Raw genomic sequence first — 20,399 nt, 5'->3', positions numbered from 1 at the left:
CGTTCATTTTGAACCAGGCCTCTGTGTTCCGAACTACTCTAGATCACTGGTTCACAAACCATTTACCAATAAAGGCATTTTTGTGTCTCCTCAGAACGAAAACTAGTGAAAGTAGCCGATCTACAAGCTCACAAAACGTTGCTATCTGAAAAGTTGTGAGGTTGTAGATCGGCTATTTTCAAAATGAAGTATATCATACATTAAAAGAGAGAAAAAACTATAAGTAATATGCACAATAAGCCATAGAAGACTGAGCTTAAGGTCATGTTTTTTGCAATGCCACCTCTCACCGAGAGAGAGAGAGAGACAGAGGGGGAATAGATTGAAGAGAGATGGAAGCAGATTGGATTGATTGGACATCTCAACCTATTGGCATTAACAGGAATCGAACCCTCAACCTTCGGATTGACAGGCTGCAACACTACCTATAGTGCTATAGCTATAGCTTTGTCCAGGCTGAGGTTGTCTGTTGAAGATAAAAGTGAACCAGTGTAAGCAGACGATCTACAAGCTCAGAAACACGTTGCTATCTGAAAAGTTTTGAGATTGTAGATCGGCTATTTTCAGAATGAAGTATGTCATACATTGCAAAAACATACCCTCTCATATAAGCATATCATGTTATCTTTATCAATTGCACATGTGTTCATTGATACAGTCTTGTTGTTTGCAATGCACTTTAAATGAAGTCTGCACCAAGTGAGACTTGAACCGGCTACCTTGATATTGTGAGACATTCACTTAAGCGGGAAGCCATTGGACCAACAGACCTGATCTAGTGAAAACGGAGGTCAGACAGATGATACCATTTCACGCAAATAGCTGAAAAATCCTGGGTTTAAGTGTTTTTCAAACTGCTCAAAATTGCGGACAATCTAAGGGCGGAGCTTACTGGTATAAGTGTACTATCAATTAGGGTAGGAAAGACCAACATTTTAAAATTAAAACACCTTAAAAAATACTATTATTATTAATATTATCATTATTACCTATCCTGCTACATCTGAGGGATGCCAAACAAAAATTGTGTTACTCTTATGTACCTGTGTACAAGATGTACAACAATAAAGAACAGCCTTGAACCTTAAACTAACAGGTCAGATAATCACACACACGCATAAATTAATACAAGGAAATGACTGAATGTCCAAAAGTTGAAGGTTAAGGTTGCTACACAGAGCGCTATGGCCTTGGGAAGCAAACAAAAAGTGTCTCTTCCACCTGTTTTGTAATGGGCATACCTGCAATGTTGTTGTGCACACCAATGACTGGGCTGTGAACCAGACTGAACCAGCTCATGTGCAGTGACTCATCTGGGGAGGAAAGTAACAGTAACATCTCTCTCTCTCTCTCTCTCACACACACACACACACACACACACACACACACACACACACACACACACACACACACACACACACACACACACACACACACACACACACACACACACACACACACACACACACACACACACACAGCAAAGTTGTGAAACACGTGTAACTAGTACTGGCAGTCATTTCGCTCAATAACTCTATGCAATAATGCTTACAGTATATTACAACCGTGGGGACGACGACACCAGAAAAAAAGAAAAGGACAAATGTTTTAACAGTGTTTGAGAGACATGTAGAAGTGAAATTGGTTTAAAGAAAACAACAGCACAGGTTTATTGAAGGGAACTAGCCTCCTCTCTGTAGACTGTGCTCTGGCAGAGCCATGATTCTTACAATAAGGCCCTGGCAAACATCTAGTCTGAGTTTATTTAAATTGATTGATGTGAAATGCCGCTAACTTTTCAGATTGTTTATTCATCATGTTCCCAGTGTGTAAGTTAAGAGTGGTAAGGGTACAAGACTACTGAGTGATGCCGTGTGAGTGAGAATTTCAAGAAGATTAATATGCCCAAGAATGAGCTAGCTCTCATGAATACATACACAATACATTTACCAGTGATTCAAATTAACTTATGAACTTTATAAATCAGAGTGAATCAAATTAAAATGTTTTTCCAATGTGGATATATCTCTCTCTCTAATATATACACACACACACACACACACACACACACACACGTACATCATTTTTCTTTGACAATATCAACAATTTAGATGACACACATTTGAAAATACTATGTTCTGTGTTAACTGCAGTTTAAAGAAAGTGTGCTTGTATGTAAGCTTATTCCAGTCGCTTACAGAACAGAACCAGTCAAGTAGAACTGTAGAATGGCCTACAATGAGATTAATGCAACTGAGCACATCAAACTATCTGTTCATGTGTACATGAATACACCATTAGTTCTCAAAGTGGGGTCCTTGGAGGGGTTCCAGGGGGTGCCAAGCAAAATTCGTTACTAAAGCATCATAATCATTTTAACCACTTTAACCATATTCTGTATTTTTTTATAAATTCAGAAATAGCTTATCTAAAATCTCACACACTAACCCTAACCCTGGGGGTCCCTGGCACAAACTCTTTTCAGATGGGGGTCGGTGGCCAAATACATATCAGTTTGGGGGTCGTTGACATGAAAGGTTTGAGAACCACTGGTTCTACACGGTGCAATTACTCTTCCGGTCTGTGAACAGGCTGTGCAGTGCATCATGATGACACCAGAGCAGCTCTTTCCTGTTCTGACTAAATAAAGCATAATTGTCTAGCAAACGTACATTGCAACATTAAAGGGGAATACCACTCATTTTCAACATTGAACTATACCTTTTTTCTTATTTCCACACAACAGTTCTAAGGTGTATTAAAGACATAGCTCACTGTTGAAAATTTGTGGTATTCCCTTTAAGTTGAATAAAGGCTGATCAATGCAAAATGTACATTTGCTCCGAGTTGATAATAATCACAAGTACATAGGAAATTGGCCAGGAATAGGTTTTTTATAAAATTTGAACACTGGATACAGAGGCGATTTTATGCGTATAAAAAGGAAATACAATAAAGAAAAATAAATGAATCTTATCTTTTCTATTCTGAGCAGATGTTCAAGTAAGCGTATGAAATGTAAAAGGCACTAAATGTACAACATTCCAGTTTTAAACACATAAAACACAAGGCAAAGGTCATTCAGAGATGAAGGAAAATAAAGTCACAGGGCATTTGTAGTCTTCTGAATGCAAGACATAGTGCAGATTTTACAACATAACATACGAAACACTCCTTACCATCCCAAAACACAACATACTTTAAGACACATCAGAGTAGAATGACTACCACAGCCAGCGTTCAAACTTAAAACGCTAAACAATATCTGCTGCATTTGAGATCTGATAAACTGAATATTTTATAGTTTATAGTTAACATCACTTCTACACTGCAACAAGTCACAAACAAGAGCAAAGGGACCAGCGTTACATGTTTTGTCAGTATCATGCACCATTTTTTGCTTTTTTTGAAATAAAGCCCAAAATGGCAAAATATTAAATAGAATTGAAATAGTGAAAATTAAAATAGAAAACATATCTGGAAATCTATTTACTGTTTGTGTACTGTCTGTCAAATAATTAAGATTAAAAGAGAAAACAAAGCATAATGTACTTACAACTTTCTAGTGCTAAAATATATTTTTCTAAGACAAGACATTGGAATGAGTTACAGTAAATAGCACTATATCTTACACAAGCGAGAAATATATACAAATATTGGTCAAAATGGGAATTTACTGCATTAAGGAATCACTAGATGACAGTAAAGGCAAGACTGGGTGTACAAATACCATGACTGTGGGAAGCCAAACATTTACAAGGAAGTAATTGTAACAAAATTGGTTTAAGAGTTTCAAGACATACCAGTGATTTGGAATGCAATTTAAAGCTTAAAAGCATCTCAACAGTACAAAGCTAAATATGGGAGTGTAATATTGTATATTTGGCCCTTTACTATGAAACAAATAACACTTTTAAAGACATTTGTACGAGTTTTCTCTTAATGGTGCCATATTTTGATACATGAAATGCCTTACATGCAGTGTTTTTATTGTATTTTTTTTGTTGATTTGTAGTTGTAGAATGAGTAACGTTTTTATTCATTTTTTACATTTCACCTTAACTGAACCTATTTTAACATATATTTAGAATGAAGCATAAATAGTCAACCTCTTATATTCAACTGCCCTCAGGATCTATAGTGACGACGACACAAACCTTTATTTCCACCTAAAAAGCTCCCCGTATCAATTATCGAAAACAAGCATTTTTAGATGTGAAAAATCATAAAAATGACATTGCCGTAATGTGTATGTATGTACGCCATAATGCATATTTATATATGTACATTTTCAAACAAGCACCGACAGTCAGAACAGCCACTCATATATATGGGGCTTTTAGTGTGGTAAAAATTCATGGCCGACAAGAGGAGAAAGCCAAAGAGAAAGGCAGTATTTTCAAAAAGGTACCACAACAAAATGCTAGAACCTAGCACAACATTTTAAGCATTCACAGTAATAAAATGTCAGTGACACCATAATGTCTTTTAAATTGCTCAACTATTATTGGTTGAGTACCAAATCTATTTTGTGGCTGCATGACTTTTTCCAAAGGCAATACAAAATGTTCACACGGCTACCAAGCACAACAGTGGAGACCGATTTATGTGGCATGGAAGTCTTTCAATTGACAAGATGTACATACAGCAGTGGTTCTTCAAGTGTGGTCCGGGGACCCCCAGGGGTCCTTGAGGGGGTTCAGGGGGTCCCCAGCAAAACAAGGAACACTTCGGCCTTATTTCATTTTTGGGCTGTTCGAAAATCGGCGTTGTGAGCTTAGATAGGCTATTTTCTAAATATATTTACAAATCTTCACAGAATGTTGACAAATCTTCTCTTGTCGGGCTCCCCGACACAAAATCTTTCCAGATGGGGGTCTACATTATCAATTTCGGGGTCCTTGACCATACATTTTGAGAACCACTGACATGCAGTACACACAAACCACTGCTAATGGGGCACGGTCACCAAACCTACAGCCAGCTTTCCCACACTGGTCACAAATACTTATAGCCCTATATAATGTGTTGTATGACGAATAGCAAAATAGCGATCTACAAGCTCGGTGAACTTGAAGATTTGGTATTTTCACAATACACAAATATACCTACAGTATAATAAAAAAGCAAACAGTCAAACAGAAAAGAATCCTGCACACGGTCTTCAAATGCAAGAAAATACTTTAATGGGAACAGAACAACGTTTCCGTCCATTAGGCAGATAGCTTGATGAAGGTCCAATAGACCGAAACGTTGTTATATTCCATAAAAGTATGTCTTTGCATTTGAAGACCTTGGGCGGGAGTTTTTCCTGTACCTACATTCTGTACGTAGAATGACATGCCCAAAAGGGTCAAAATTGAAGTGGTATAGATCAGCTCACACTCATCTGGTTGTTGCAAATGAATGGACTTCCAGCCACTTTTCTACTGAGTTGTTTGTTGTGTTGACATTTTTGCATTATCACGATCCCTGCACTGTAAAAGCCATCTCAAGTATGTGCACATACAAGTTGTTACATGCTGTTAACTGCAAACGGTAGAGTCGTTGCTTTTTTTTTGTTTGTTTTAAAAGGCCACTGTCTTGGTCCCTTAATGCTTGTTTATCACAAGATGACATGGAATGGAATGCTTTCAGAGGACTAAAAGGAAAAGTACAACTAAAAATGATAAATCAAACCTGTGCCGATTCTTTCCTCGTCCTCTACATGTATAACCCCTCCCCCTCCCCCAGCCCAATCCCAAGAGCAGCTGATCGAGAGGTCTGGTCCTTTATTTTTTTTTGTCAGTTTTCATTTTTTTGGTCCACATTTCCACACCCTCTCCTCTTCAGTTTTTCCTAATGTCAGCGTAGACCACTGGCTCCATCTTATGGAATGAGTTGGGAAGGTTGCTGCCTGAGTGATCCAGTTGGGCGTATATCACCGGCCCCTTTTAAAAACAGAATGGAAAAGGGAGAGAGAGAAAAGGAAAAGATGAGGAAATGAGTTGGCCTGACAGACCAAGCACAATGGGAACCTAACAGTTGTGACATCTTTTACCCTGTTGTGGTTACAGCACTTTTTCTTGCCCTGCAATCTGTATCTTAACTGCTGTACTGTCTTTGGCGACTTAATTTCCCCTGCGGGATCAATAAAGGCTCATGTGAAGCAGCAAGTTATAGGCTCTAAATAATTATACGTCTAATACGCACATGAAATGGTAAGTTATAAGTGATATCCCAAGACAATGAAGAGGAAAAAAATTAAACATCGAATGTGTTTTGTGTGAATGTGTTTCAGAAAACTCTGATTTTGGTCAACTCTTTTGAGACCAGCAAATAAGTTATTTTTGTACCGAGATGTATTATAGGAAGGTCTCACGCCAAGCTGTCAGTATGCCAACGTTTGTCCAAAACACCGAAATAAATCAATATTCTTAAGTCAAAAGGTAATTTTTATCATCCATCTTTGACTGAAACCATCGGTTTTGACATGAAACTCACCTTGAACAAATTAAAATTGCGTAATCCCAACCAAAATGACTAAACCTTAACCAAAATATTGTACCTAACCTGTTGAGGTGTCATGGTCCGCAATTTTGTCCCGACCTCAAAATTACATTTTTACTTCAAATCGTGACATATTTGTGGTTTGGACAACATTTATTTCTGATGTCTTTGGCATGAGACCAGGTTGCATTTGTTATACATGACTCTTACCTTATTTACACCTGAACATTACCTCAGAAGAACACCTACAAATAGACTCAAATAGCAATTCAATAACAGATTTCTTCAGGGAAGAAAACTGTCTCTATCTTCACATTTAACCTCGGTTTAATTTCAAACACCCAACTAAGAGGTACATTCAAGTTAAGTACTAATTTGACACTTGAGAGTTTGCAATTGATGGAATTATTTTGCTGTTACTGCATTTTTGACAAATTAGTATTTCCAAAGCCAGGCTTTGTTTCGTCTGGTAAGGCGCCTTACGAATCCTTACGCTGAATCTGTGCGACAGTCAACAATAAAGCATTAGGGGTAGTTCAGACTGCTGTGATTTAAGTTTGAATGATTAATATTATGCTTATAGATCGGCTATTTTTGCCACGCGACACTGTTAAACGATTAAGCCTAAATCGGGCTTAAATCGGTTTCATTTAGTTGCAAGTCTTTGGTCTGAGATAGGCTTTAGCCACCTCCTGTATTGTGTTGGGGTGTTGTGGAGGTGGCAGTCAGTGGGTCCCAACTCCTACCTGCAGTGGGCCCGAGGGGCTGCTACATCTGGAGCTCTCCATGCTCGACTCCACCTTCTTCCGCGGTTGCGGCGCGTGAGAGCTCACGCTCTCCGTGGAAGTACATCTATTTAAGGTGTTTGTGATTCAGCAATTTGGGGCAGTTCAGGAAGCATTGGTGCGCAGAGAAATGGTAAGGTTTGACGAAGACAAATATGGGAAGACAGACAGAAAAAAAAGACAAATAAAGAGATGACACATGGACATGAGATGTGAACAGAATAGCATGATAGTTGGCATTGGCTAGGCAGATATGCTAAAATGGAATGACAGGCATTTTGGCAAAGACAATGCATGGGGTATGGATGGACATGAGTATTTGAATATTCCATTATCCTAATGCAAGATGGTATTCAAACATTTGCATAATAAGGGTGGGAGCTAGGGTTAATTCACTTAAATGACCAAGTAAATAAAATCAAGCTACATTGTGACAGAATGGCAAACAGGAAAGTTGATCGTTTCACAAAATATGCACAATGGTTGCTGTAATTTGTTTCTCTTTCCTTTTCTTTGTTTAAGGGCTTTTAATAACATTTTCTTCCTAACATAACCTTTTCAACTAATTAATGGGGAAACACAATTATGGGTTCTTTTTTAATAAAAATGTATCATAACTCACGCCAACCACATTCCCCCTAGTATTGGCATCAGATAATATATCTGTGTAGTTAATAACTTGAAATTCTTCAGTGAAGCCTCAATACACAATAAATTCATCTAATCTCCATAGTGAAGTGCTTTCAACAACTGAAGATACAGTATGCATTCACATCTCTCTATCTGTTCCATCACATTTTTTCAGTGGTTACAATATGAAAACGTCAAGGTAGTTCCACCTCCCAAATCTAGTTGCAAGCTAACGTAATCTTGGATATTTTACGGACACACACACACACACACACACACACACACACACACACACACACACACACACACACACACACACACACACACACACACACACACACACACACACACACACACACACACACACTTAATAAGCCTTAATAAAATGTGCAACATGCATGTAATAAGATTGTTAGTAAAGAAAAAAACATTAAGAAGACAGAAACAAGGTGTGAGGTAGTTGTTAGTTTGACATGGAATAATGAATGTGGCAGACGGCAACAATTGACAGATGAATATCAGGCATGAAGCGAAGCTTAGAGATGCTGAAAGTAGAATGTGTTGCGTGATAAAATAAGTTAACTAGTGTTGACTGCTGTTTTTTTTTCTTGATAAGCACCATTACAAAGAATTAAGGGAATGAGCCTATTTTAGACACATGACAGTGTTGTTCGCTTATTACAACGGATTTAAAAACAACTGGTTATTTCAGGCTACCAACACCACTGTGCGATGAAGTGCAGTATAAAATATAAATTAGACTTTAGCCGCAGTGATTGCTTGGTATTTCCATTCTGTAATTTTATTTTTAGGATTTTTGACAGGCTTGACTTTTCTCATCAAAATCCAATCTGAATTACTAAAATATATAGTTAAAAACATTGTGGGTTTTGTTGGTTGACATTGCTTTACATTTTGCATTGCTCTACAGGAAATAGAACAGGACTACTGCACATTTGTTTTAGAACTTGAATCGATTCAAGACACTTCATTTGAGAGATGTTAACTATCTCCTCTTTAGAGACAGTGCGTTACTTCCATCCTGATGCTTTCAATTCAATCTGTAGGCATCTATTTAACCACTTAAGCCCTATTTCTACAAATTCTTAACACAACGTGAAGTGAGCTTGTGGATCTGCTATTTTTGGTACTTTTCAAAAATTCGGAAAGTTGTTGAACATTTATGAAATTTTCACCTGACATTTGACAATCCCAAAATAGGGGTGCCAGGTTGAGAGTGGTTAAGCTAGGCTTATGTGTCACTTCAAGTCTGTTAGAGATGGTTACATTAAGCATGTGAGATAAACAGGGTCAAACTATATTAGGCAGATTAAATGTAGTATTCCATTTGCAAAGCGTTGCCCTTTAACACACACTTGTTATTGAAATAATCATAAAGCCAAAACACAGATATACTGAACTCAGCACCCATGCAAAAAGAGATAGGGTGTTAAAGGTCTGATGACAAACTGTCACTGAGTGACTAAGAAAAACCCAAAACCAGAGAAAACGGGAACAAGGAAAAAAACATATTTATGCAGACCCCCCTCATGCACACAGGCCATGAGCTCCTTTCAACACATACACACATAATGCTTACAGGATGGGATCTCTATGAACCTTAGGATGCACCCTTTTAAAGACAATGGAGTTTGGAGCCCGTCCGATATATTGGTTTGGCAGGTATATCGGCTATTATTTTTTAAATAAGCAAAATAAACAAAAAAACCTTGAATACAGTGGTCCTGTTGTTTCATTGGCCGGACTGGATTTTGTTTCTTTGCTAAAATAGTGATTTAAAAAGTATATATTGTGTGTGTTTGTATAGACATTATCTATCAAAATGTGATTTGTGTAGTTATTCTTTCACTTATAAGTAACAAATAAAAATCGGGATCATCAGACCCAAACATCTGCCATCATTCAGGCTCTAACGTAGTTCTTTTCAACTGAATTTGCCTCAGCTCCACTAATTCAAATCATGTTAGGGCTACATAGAGTGGATTGTGGCAATGTTAAGACAATTCCATTGCCAAGTGTCTATTTCCTTGTGCAATCACTCAAAACTGCATCTCTTGAAATGTGAGATGATATAATCGCAGGAATCGCCCTAATTGTGACATCCCTTGAAAGAAGTGATAAGTTGAACGACGTACCCTTCGTAATCAAGGCGACTCTGATGCCTCTTTATGATGAGGCAGGTGACCACGGCGATGACGATGAGTCCGATGACAGCACCACAAACAGCTCCCACGATAACAGCAGTGCTGTTCTGAGGAAGGGACTCTGGACAGGAAAACAACAACATTAACCACTTAAGCCAGGGGTTTTCAACTGGTGGTCCGTGGACCACTGGTGGTCCGTGGAGGTATTGCATGTGGTCCCTGATCATGCAGGAAAGTGAAGATTTTCATTATTTTATTTTGGAGAAACTTAGTAACTTGGTATTTGAGAACAGAGGAATAAAATACATTATCATCATTATCAGTGGTCCTTTGAGGAGGCTTATGCTTCAATCCCAAAAGTAATTAACAGCAAGCTTAACAACTATAAAAGAGCATCAGCTCATTGCCATGTCCACAGACTTAGTCAAGAGGCACATGTACTAAACACAGTCCCTTGTTAAGTTATGGGTGAGTTGTCAGGCAGAATGGCCAGAGCTTGCCTTACAGTAAAAGCAAAATGTATTTTAATTTTTGTATAGTAACTACATATCTCTGTGACAGTACTATTTTTCGAATATGTACACGGCAAGGTTCGAGCCAGAAAATGACATGAGACTCCACTAATAGCCAAGAAGAGACAGACATGGACCACCCGTAATCATGTCATGGACCACTAGTTGAGAAAACAATTCAGTCAATGGTGACCTAAGATGACGCGTCAATGCAGCTGACAGCAGTTACTGGGAAGTAGGAGGTCAAGAACTTCCACAGAAAAGGGGAGTTAGAATCTCAAGAAGGGGAAGTGCACCGGATTGCCTGGTTGAGTCATCATTATTAGGAAATGTGCCCATATGATAGGATGGTGGTCCCTGGTTCACAATCAGTTGAAAACCCCGTGACTTAAAACACTGTTTCTCAACGTCGGGTCCGGAAACCAACAGGGCTCCAAATGTCTTTAACTCAGAGTGTGTGCAAATGGAACCAAATGGACCATGACGAGTGCCCTACTCTCAGAGTAGGGCTGTCACGATTACAAATTTAAGTTGAAGAATAATTGTCACTCAAATAATTGCGATTAACGAATTGTGTGTTTGGCATTGAATATTGGAACGTATGAATACAAATTTAATTTCTGTTTGACTTTTAGGCTTCGTAATAAAAAAATATCTGCACTGACAGGGCAGATATGACAAATAATTAAAAATACAAAGAAAGTATTGACAAATTTTATACATGTAAAAATAGCAGAAATAGCTGATCTACAAGCTTATTAACACATCGGGTGCCAGCATTTTTTCATAACAACTTACCGTGGGTGCCAGCATTCTCCCCATTGACTGCGCTTTGCTGTTTAAAGCTTCCGCGTGCGTTACAAGCAAATCCACGCAAAAAAAAGCATCGATTCATGTTGTGCCATGAGCCTGGCTACAGCCTGGAACCATAACATTTCCCTCGCGAGTTACAACGGGGGGGGATCGCGCATCGCGCATGACCGGTTTTCCCCGCAGGAAACAGATTCGGAGATATAGGCGTTTCAAAGTAGGAAATAGACAGGAAGCGGATGGGATTAATGTTTTTGTTTCCGGTGAGCGATCTGGCACTTCCTTCGCAGGATTACAATGGGTGCTCCCAGAGCTGCTCTAGCCCCGCCCGCGCGGAGAAAAACGAAAAAAACAAAAAGACTAAACTCACGGTTCAGACCGTGTTCGGCACCAAAGCGCCACTATGTAAACACACGGTTCAGACCGTGTTCGGCACCCGATGTGTTAACAATGCTCCACTTCGTTGTAACGCATCATGTTGTAAGCTTGTAGATCTGCTATTTCTGCTTTTTTTTATATATATATATGGAAACGATTATGATGAAAGATAATTGCGATTATCTCAAATAATTGCGAATAGATGATTATGTAATAATTGTGACAGGCCTATCTCAGAGTTAAATTAACACTGAACAGTGAAGCTTGGGGTCCCACTCTTGTGACATGTTGTTTGTGTGGCTGTGCTCCAATTGAGTTCCTTCCCAGAAATATGAGCCCCACACCACATTCAATACTCCCATAAATCATTAATACCAGCTTCAGCTGCTTTGGTCGACAGCACATTTACCTTTCAGAACGACCTTGAGCTCTGTGCTAGACGGCGTGCCCGATACGTCCGGGGGGTTCTTTACGTCACAGAAGTAGGTGCCATTGTCGGTGAAATGCGCCTGGTTCAGCTGGATGGAGGCGTCCTTCTTGTTGAGGTCTCCAATAAACTGCACCCTTTCTTTGTACTGTTCTGATGGGAAGCCCTTCCCACTTCCAAAGTAGAATATCTGCAGGAACAAGGGGTGAGATGAAAGGTAACTACCTGAACCCTAGCGTCCCATTTACGGGCATGTCATGACAGACAAACATTTGGCTAAAGAATTGCAGATCTACAACAATCTCACAATGTGTTCCCTGTTTGCATTGATTTATTTTGATTTAGCCATTATTCAATCCATTACTTTTTCAATGAATCGAATAATCAAGAAGTGGATTCTTTCATTCATTCATCGAATCAACGAAAATTCGAATAGATTTGTTATTATCAACTAAATCGATTAGAAAAAATAGCAAGCTTGTAGATCGGATTTTTTTTTTTTTCCATTGAAGAGATTTGGTGTAGAGGGAAAAAAGGAGGGGACCAACTGAAGACCCCATGGGATACCCTGATCATCAAGTATAGGGTTTAAGTGGTTAAAGAGGTGTGAGGAAATAAGTGCCTTGGATTGATAAGTGCCTTCATCTGCTCCTACAACTAAAATCATGTCTAAAATGTCTAACTACTTCAAACCTGAGGCTGAAAAAACCCCGAAAATAATTATTGCCATCATCTCTTCACCAACTGAAATCAAAAAAGAAAAACGTATTTTCAGTGGAGCCCCAATCAAGAAAGCGCAAATTATGTTACATAATCTGTTGAATTACATTTTTTATGATCACATTATTTAACGTCCACAAATAAAAGGAGTAAGGCAAATATTTATTATATTAGCAGAGAGAATATGTGTTACTTATTGTATGAAATAATATATATATATATTTTTTTAATGCATACTTGTTGCATGCATGTTACAAGTTCTCAAATAATGCCAAGCCAATAATGCCAAGCGATTTAATTACATTTCCAATTGAATTTGGTAAAAGGGGAACATGTAATTATTGTGACAGAGAGATGGTGTTTTTTCAGCTTCTAAAGCGGGAAGTGAGCTGTTTACAGGGAAAGGCTGGAGTGGGACTGAATCCTAAACCAGCAGGGGGCCAGTGGTTCCAGAGGCGGAAGTCTTTTAACCCCCATTCCCTGTGCAGTGAAAACATTCCCATAGCATCGAGTCGAACAATATCTGAAAGTAAATATTTTCACGTTAGACGTATTGATGTATGAGGACTGCTCTTTAAGAGTGTATAATTTATGCATTTGTGACATTTGTTATTGCACTACACTTGAAATTGATATGCATGATTAATATAGATAATTAATCAAGTCAACATTAGCCAAAATGTATACGCATAATAAAACATGCTACTGTGTTAAAGATTATCTTTCGATGCATGTTCTTATACATTTGTATAAGAACATGTTGTTCTTGTGTATGTGTGTGTAAATAATATGCCTAATGTTGGCTGACTAACTCAGTTGATGCTTTTCTATGTCATTACTATGGCTTGTAGTAGAAGATAGTGCCGTGTCATCGTACTGCCAACATAGTCGCTTCTTTATACTTTGTTGCATGACAGCGTTGTGCAAAAGTGGTGTAAAATAACAGATCTACAAGTTCACATCATGCCGCAATGCAGCGCGTTGTGAGCTCGTAAATCTGTTTTTTTTTGTGCTATTTTTGACATAAATAAATCAAATAATAATAATACAATTAAGCCAGCCCTAGCTTGTACTGTAACAAATGTCTTCATTTGTACTGAAGCAGCTACATTTTAACCCATTAAGACCGAGAACGCATCTGTGTGCCATTTTTTGATTTCTTTGGCTATTCAAAAATAGCAGATCTACAAGCTCATAGCGCTGCACCGAGTGCCGAGCTATGAGCTTGTAGATCTGCTATTTTTTTTTTATTGTGAAAATGTGTGAACATCTATATATATCTATAGATATTTTTAAAGCGAACATGTTTTAACTCAAATCTTTGCTTCTGGGGATTCTTCAAATGTCTACTAAATCCTAACAGTGAAAAAAAAACCTTTTCATGTCAAGGACCACCCAAAATGATATGTATTTGGCCGCGGACCCCCCCCCCCCCCCCCCCCATCTCAAAATACTTTGTTCCAGGGACCCCTAGAAGCAAAGATTTGAGTTACAAATGTTAAAATAAAAAAATACATATTAAAAGTTTTGCACACATTTTCACGATTTTTCAAAAATAGCAGATCTACAAGCTCATAGCGCAGCACCGAGTGCCGCGCTATGAGCTTGTAGATCTGCTGAATGGGTTAAGAGATTAAGAGACCAGATGAGACAGTCTTACAGAATAGGGACTGGCATCAGATCCAGTCGGTCGAAACGTCCAGCTCACTGTGGCAGCAATGGTGACTACTTCTTTCGACTTGAAGGAACATTTAAGGATTCCTGTGGTACCGTTCTCGACAATCACTTCTGCAGGGGTGTGCACGTCCACTGCTGATGCAGGGCGTGTGCCTGTTAAAAAGATGGGGAGTACCAGTTAAAGCAGGGCAAAACGAGAACAGTATATAATGCAATATTTATGGACCAGAGCTGACATTAAATACTGTCATGTTCCTTCTAGTTCTAAATGTCCCTAAGTACACAATTCAATGATTTACCTCCATGTTATACAGCTTAATTGGCTGAATGACACAGGGTTAAAAGAGGAAGCAACACAATGACAGAGGGCAGATGATCTGGGTGAGTTAGTTGCCCTACAGTTTGAAATATCCAATGAAAACAATATTTTTCAATATCTCATTGACAGTAAATGAATACATATTTGGATGCAGCACACCAGCACCACTGATATCGTCCAATTGTCCAGTGATTTGTTTGTAGTCGCAACAATATTAATTAGTGTTCCGGGATTCCGGGAAACATTAAAAAAACAATAACAGACAGTACTATCAGAGCCATCTTTCCACATCATCATACTCCTTCATAAGTTATTTATTACCCTAAACAGCTTTGTAACTGTTCAGGATTGTACTGTGAAATAATAGAACTATGAGAGGCAGCAAGAATCTAACATCTGAGCCAAACTGTCGTACAAGGCATGACAATTACAGATCAAATGTGTTACCTTTCCTTTAAGGTGGGTTCTACTAGGGCTGGGCAATATGACTTTAAATCAATATCACGATTATGTCAAACGTTTGCCACGATTGTGAGTAATGAACGATTATCATATAGACTTTTTTTTACACTGCTGGCAGCCCTCAGTTCTCTGACAAGGTCTGTGCTGTAAATGATATTACAAACACAATTTTTTGCACACCACCATTGTACAACGATGTATAATACAGGGTGAGTAATTGATTTAGTGACTAAATCAATTACTCACCCTGTGTTATACCTGTATTATACATCGTGGATAAATTCTAATTGTTTTTTTCTGATCGACTACATTTTTGTCGATCAGAAAAAAATCTATTAGGATTTATTCATGTTGATTTGTTGATACATAAGAAATAAATCTAAATCAAAATAAACCTTGTTCATGATTATTATTTGATAATGAAATTTCGTTCCACTAGCTTACTATATTCTAAAACTACACCTAGTTAAAATAATACTAAAATACTACAAAAATAAAATACTAAAAAAAACACCACTGATAAATAGAACACAGTCAGTTCATAAAGACAGAAGAGACAGAAATATTGCACAACAAGGAGTGCTCAGCAGCCATAGGAGAACGGTTAGGGGATACTGCACCAATATATTGATATTGGTTTTGAGATATACTTTCAGTTAATTGCCTAAAACTGGCACATTTATGAAGCTGAACAGGCTCCACTGTGCTCTCTGCTACGGGATCCACCTTAAAGATGATTTCTGTAATGGTGCGTTTTCACAGTGTGAACGCACCATCACAGAAATCATCGTTTACACCAGTGGTTCTCAACCAGTGGTACGGGGACCACCAGTGGTCCTTGAGGGGGGTATCAGGAGGTCCCCAGCTAAATAAGTTAACATAGCTTCATAATCATTTTAACCACTTAGCTTTGGCTATTCAAAAATAGCAGATCTACAAGCTCATAGCGCGGCACCGAGTGCCGCGCTATGAGCTTGTAGATCTGCTATTTTTGAAAAATCTTGAAAATGTGTGCATATCTAATATACATACATATATTTTAAAGCGAACATTTTTAACTAAAATCTTTGCTTCTGGGGGTCCTTGGCACGAAACATTTTCAGATGGGGGTCCGCGGCCAAGTGAATATCGATTTAGGGACCCTTGGCATGAAAAGGGTAAACCACTGGTTTAAGAGACCACATTTAACCCATATCTTGTTGCTGTCATTGTGCTCAAGTGTAAGTAAGCAGCATTTTATGTGATTTCTGCTGAGTGGGCTTCTTGTTCTTCCGTTCTGTAGAGAGGAAACTACAGTGGACAATGTCTCTCTGACACACACACACACACACACACACACACACACACAAAGTAGATACTCAGATATTTTACTTACTCTGTTACGTAAAAGGCCTGTGTTCAACATGTTACTTGAGTAAAAGTACAAAAGTATTGGCATCAAAATATACTTAAAGTACCAAAAGTAAAGGTACAAAATGTTTGACAATAGCAGATCTGCAAGCTCACAACGAGTCACATCGCTATTTTCAAATAGCCTAGGTATAAAATAAGGCTGAAGTGGTTAATGTATGTTTTATAATATAATAATTTATATCTGCAAAGTAACTAGTAACTAAAGTTTTCAAATAATTGTAGTGGAGTAAAAGTACAATATTTGCCTCTGAGATATAGTGGAGTAGAAGTATTGGAAATTGGAAATACTCAAGTAAAGTACAAACAGTAAACACCTCAAAATTGCACTTCAGTACAGCACTTGGGTAAATGTACTTAGTTACTTTACACCACTGCACACACCTCTATCTGTTTTTAGACAACAACGAAACTGAACCCATGTTATTGTCATAGTCAACATCTATCATAGCCTAGTATCATAATTATATTACTTTTAAGTACACAGTGCACTCCCGTAAGTTCTGGGCAGAAGGAAATAACCAGCCAACTGAATTTGTTTACGTTGCGGAAGCTACCAGCGTTAGCCAATAGTTTACTGATAATAGTCAAGGTGTCACACCTAATGTGGTGACCTATCGAACTCCGTCACTCCCGAGGGCAAGTGTTAAGAAAAAGTACTCACATTTCGTACTGTGGTAAAAGTATCAATACTGCAATGTAGAAATATACTCTAATTCGAAATTTACTTGAATAAAAGTACAAAAGTATCGGCATCAAAATGTACTTAAAGTACCAAAAGTATAAAGTACTCATTATGCAGAATGTCCCATTTCACAAGTTCAAAATGCATTGAAACATCTTTGGAAAATAGCCAACCTACAAGCTCACGGCGTTGTGAGCTTGTAGATCTGCTATTTTCAAATGGCCAAAATGCATAGGCTGAAGTGATTAGTCGTACAACATTTCCCTCAGAGATGTTAGTGGAGTAAAAGTAAAAGTACAACCAAAAACAAAAAATCCAGTTAAAGTAAAAATGTACTTACAGTACAGTACTTGAATATATTTATCTAGTAACTTCCCACCACTGTGTAAATGACCAAAACAAGCCTCAAAAACCGGTGTTCTTTTAGTGGTGAATGTGAAACACCATCATCTCACAGAATCCCATCATCCCACTAACAGAATCTGGCCCCTGGGGCAGCCGCATAATTCGATAGGTCACCGATTTCGGAGTAACACCAAGGTAGCCCCATACAGTAGCATTTCAGTGTTACTGTGTAATGATGTTACATATTTAAACAGTACGTTTAAAAACATAAATAACCTGTCATCTAAAAACAGATCCGGTCGGTTAACGCGTAACTCGTAGATCAGGTGATGCTTAGATCAGGATATAGTGAACCAGTGATCAGTGGGAGATAATGCTAACGCCCTATTATCCCAAATCCAACATGTTTCACAACAAAACGTCATTATAACCCATTATAACCTCGTTACTTACCGAATACTACGCATAGCGTCAGTCCACTGACTAAAACACATTTCCAAACAGGGTGTATTAACCTCCTCGGCTCCATAATGTTGTTAAAAACACGAGTATTCCCTCAAACACTTTTTTTTCTCTCCCTGTGGTGCCAGCTAGCTTCGCCCCTTCTTCTTCTGGAGACTTCTACCAGGAAGCTGCTTAGACGCATCCTGGGTGTGTTGCTGCCACCTACAGGCCCCCACGAGTATTAGCACCATTACTGAGTGATTTTAGGAGTTAGTGGGCCGTGATGGCAGATGTACTCACATGTTCTATTTAAGTAAAAGTATCAATACCATTTTGTAGAAATATTCTGTTACCGTCCGGTATTGAAAATGCACTTGAGTAAAAGTAGCCTACTAATGTATTGGCATCAAAATGTATTTAAAGGACCAAAAGTAAAAGTACTTGTTACGCAGAATGTCCCATTTCACAAGTTTTCAAATGTATAAAACAAAAATCTTTTGAAAATAACAGATCTACGCGTTGCAAGCGGTGTGAGCTTGTAGATCTGCTATTTTCAAATAGCCAAAGTATATAGGGCTCAAGTGGTAAATGTATGTTTTGTAACAATATTCACATCTCCAAAGTAACTAGTAAAGTTTTCAAATAATTGTAGTGGAGTAAAAGTACAATATTTGCCTCTGAGATGCAGTGGAGTAGAACTAAAAGTACTGAAAATTGGAAATACTCCATTAAAGTAAAAATTCCTCAAAAGTGCACTTAAGTACACTACTTGAGTAAATGTGCTTAGTTACTTTACACCACTGTCTAGAACCTATCCTAAACCCAACATAACCTAATCCTAAACCCAACCCCAAAAGCCAGAAACTGCACTGTCAGACCAGAGCAGTTTGGGACTGAAAGTGCAGTTCTCCAGCTATGCAGGAAACCCAGTATTGGATTTCACTGCATCTTGTTTGGTCTGTTTACTGTTGTGGAAATAGTTTTACCTTGTACCTACAGGATGCACATGTGCATATAGGCCTAGTTGTATTTACATTGCATTATTTGCATCATCATTGTGATTTTAAACATTATACAGCTTTGGCACCAGTATCACTTTAAATACATACATACAGTATATATAAATGAAAAAAAGAAAAATATGTATCCAGAATGCTGCTTTAGAAGGATGTAGCCCCACAATTGCACTTCTAATGAGGATTTGAGCAGCAGTATTCTGAACTAAATGGTGCGTCTTTTTTTTAGGGAGAACCTCAAGACACCATTAGGTAGGCCTACAGTAGTTGAGTCTACTGAACATAATTGCAAGGGCAAGTTTGTTTTTTCCAAATCCTGCTGACAGATAAAAGTGATAGTGTGGCTGCTGAAATTCAGCAGCCACACTATCCAAAACCAAGACTTGTTCACCGCCCTTAGTATCTGCCTAAGCATAATTATAGCAACATATTGTTGTTTTCAATAGTCTGAGCCAGTGGGAGCATGTTGCTTTTGAACAGAAGAGGCCCCAGAATGGAGCCTAACTCTGCATGTCATATTTGTTCTCTTCACTCAGATGTGTACATATTACCTACAGACAATTATGTCTGTGTTTAAGTGGATGTCATGAAGACCTTAACGAAAGCAGTCTCAGTGCTGTGGTGTGGTTGAAATCCAGACAGGAAGACCCCAAAACAATTGTGTAGTGCCAAGAATTTGTCCAGGTTTTGAGAAACAGCTTCTTCATTTTTACTTAAAAATGGGAGGTTTGATGTAAATGGTTCATTTGTGAGGTGTCTAGATTATTCTTTTTGTGGCTTGATGACTGTAGTTTTCAGGGCCTGTGGGAAGAAATCTGAGAGAAGAGATGTGTTGTCAATTTGTAGAAGATCTGAGGCCATGCAATTTGATACATTTTTGAAAAAGCCTTTTTGGCAGAACATCAAGGCAGCAGGAGGAGGATTGCAGATGTTGTATAATTTCCTCCATGTTTTTATGGTTGATTGTGTTATGTGCTTGCACATATGCACTCACCTCTTTCTACAGTACTATCATTTGTTCACTAATGTTTATTTGTCTTCAGGTTTAGTGTCTACACTGCCTTGCAGGTTGGCTCTCTGGTCCATGGCGACACACTCACCTGTGCTTCACTATGATTTGATTGC

At 38.3% G+C, this 20,399-nt stretch overlaps 1 protein-coding gene across 1 annotated transcript; it reads right to left on the bottom strand.

Moving 5' to 3' along the window:
• Positions 1–2,875: 2,875 nt before the first annotated feature.
• Positions 2,876–18,411, bottom strand: mpzl1l (myelin protein zero-like 1 like). The gene is made up of 6 exons (XM_084074525.1): positions 18,268–18,411; positions 14,577–14,746; positions 12,179–12,386; positions 10,061–10,190; positions 7,236–7,341; positions 2,876–5,930 (listed from the first exon to the last, which is right to left on the bottom strand). The coding sequence occupies exons 1-6, from the start codon at positions 18,341–18,343 to the stop codon at positions 5,829–5,831; spliced, it is 792 nt and encodes a 263-aa protein (XP_083930651.1). The 5' UTR covers positions 18,344–18,411; the 3' UTR covers positions 2,876–5,828.
• Positions 18,412–20,399: the final 1,988 nt, after the last annotated feature.

This window comes from Gymnoscopelus microlampas (assembly GCF_963454915.1).
Source record: "Gymnoscopelus microlampas genome assembly, chromosome: 12".
Classification (NCBI taxonomy): domain Eukaryota; kingdom Metazoa; phylum Chordata; class Actinopteri; order Myctophiformes; family Myctophidae; genus Gymnoscopelus; species Gymnoscopelus microlampas.
The sequence above is the reverse complement of the archived record's forward strand: the minus strand, read 5'-3'. Positions and strand labels throughout refer to the sequence as shown.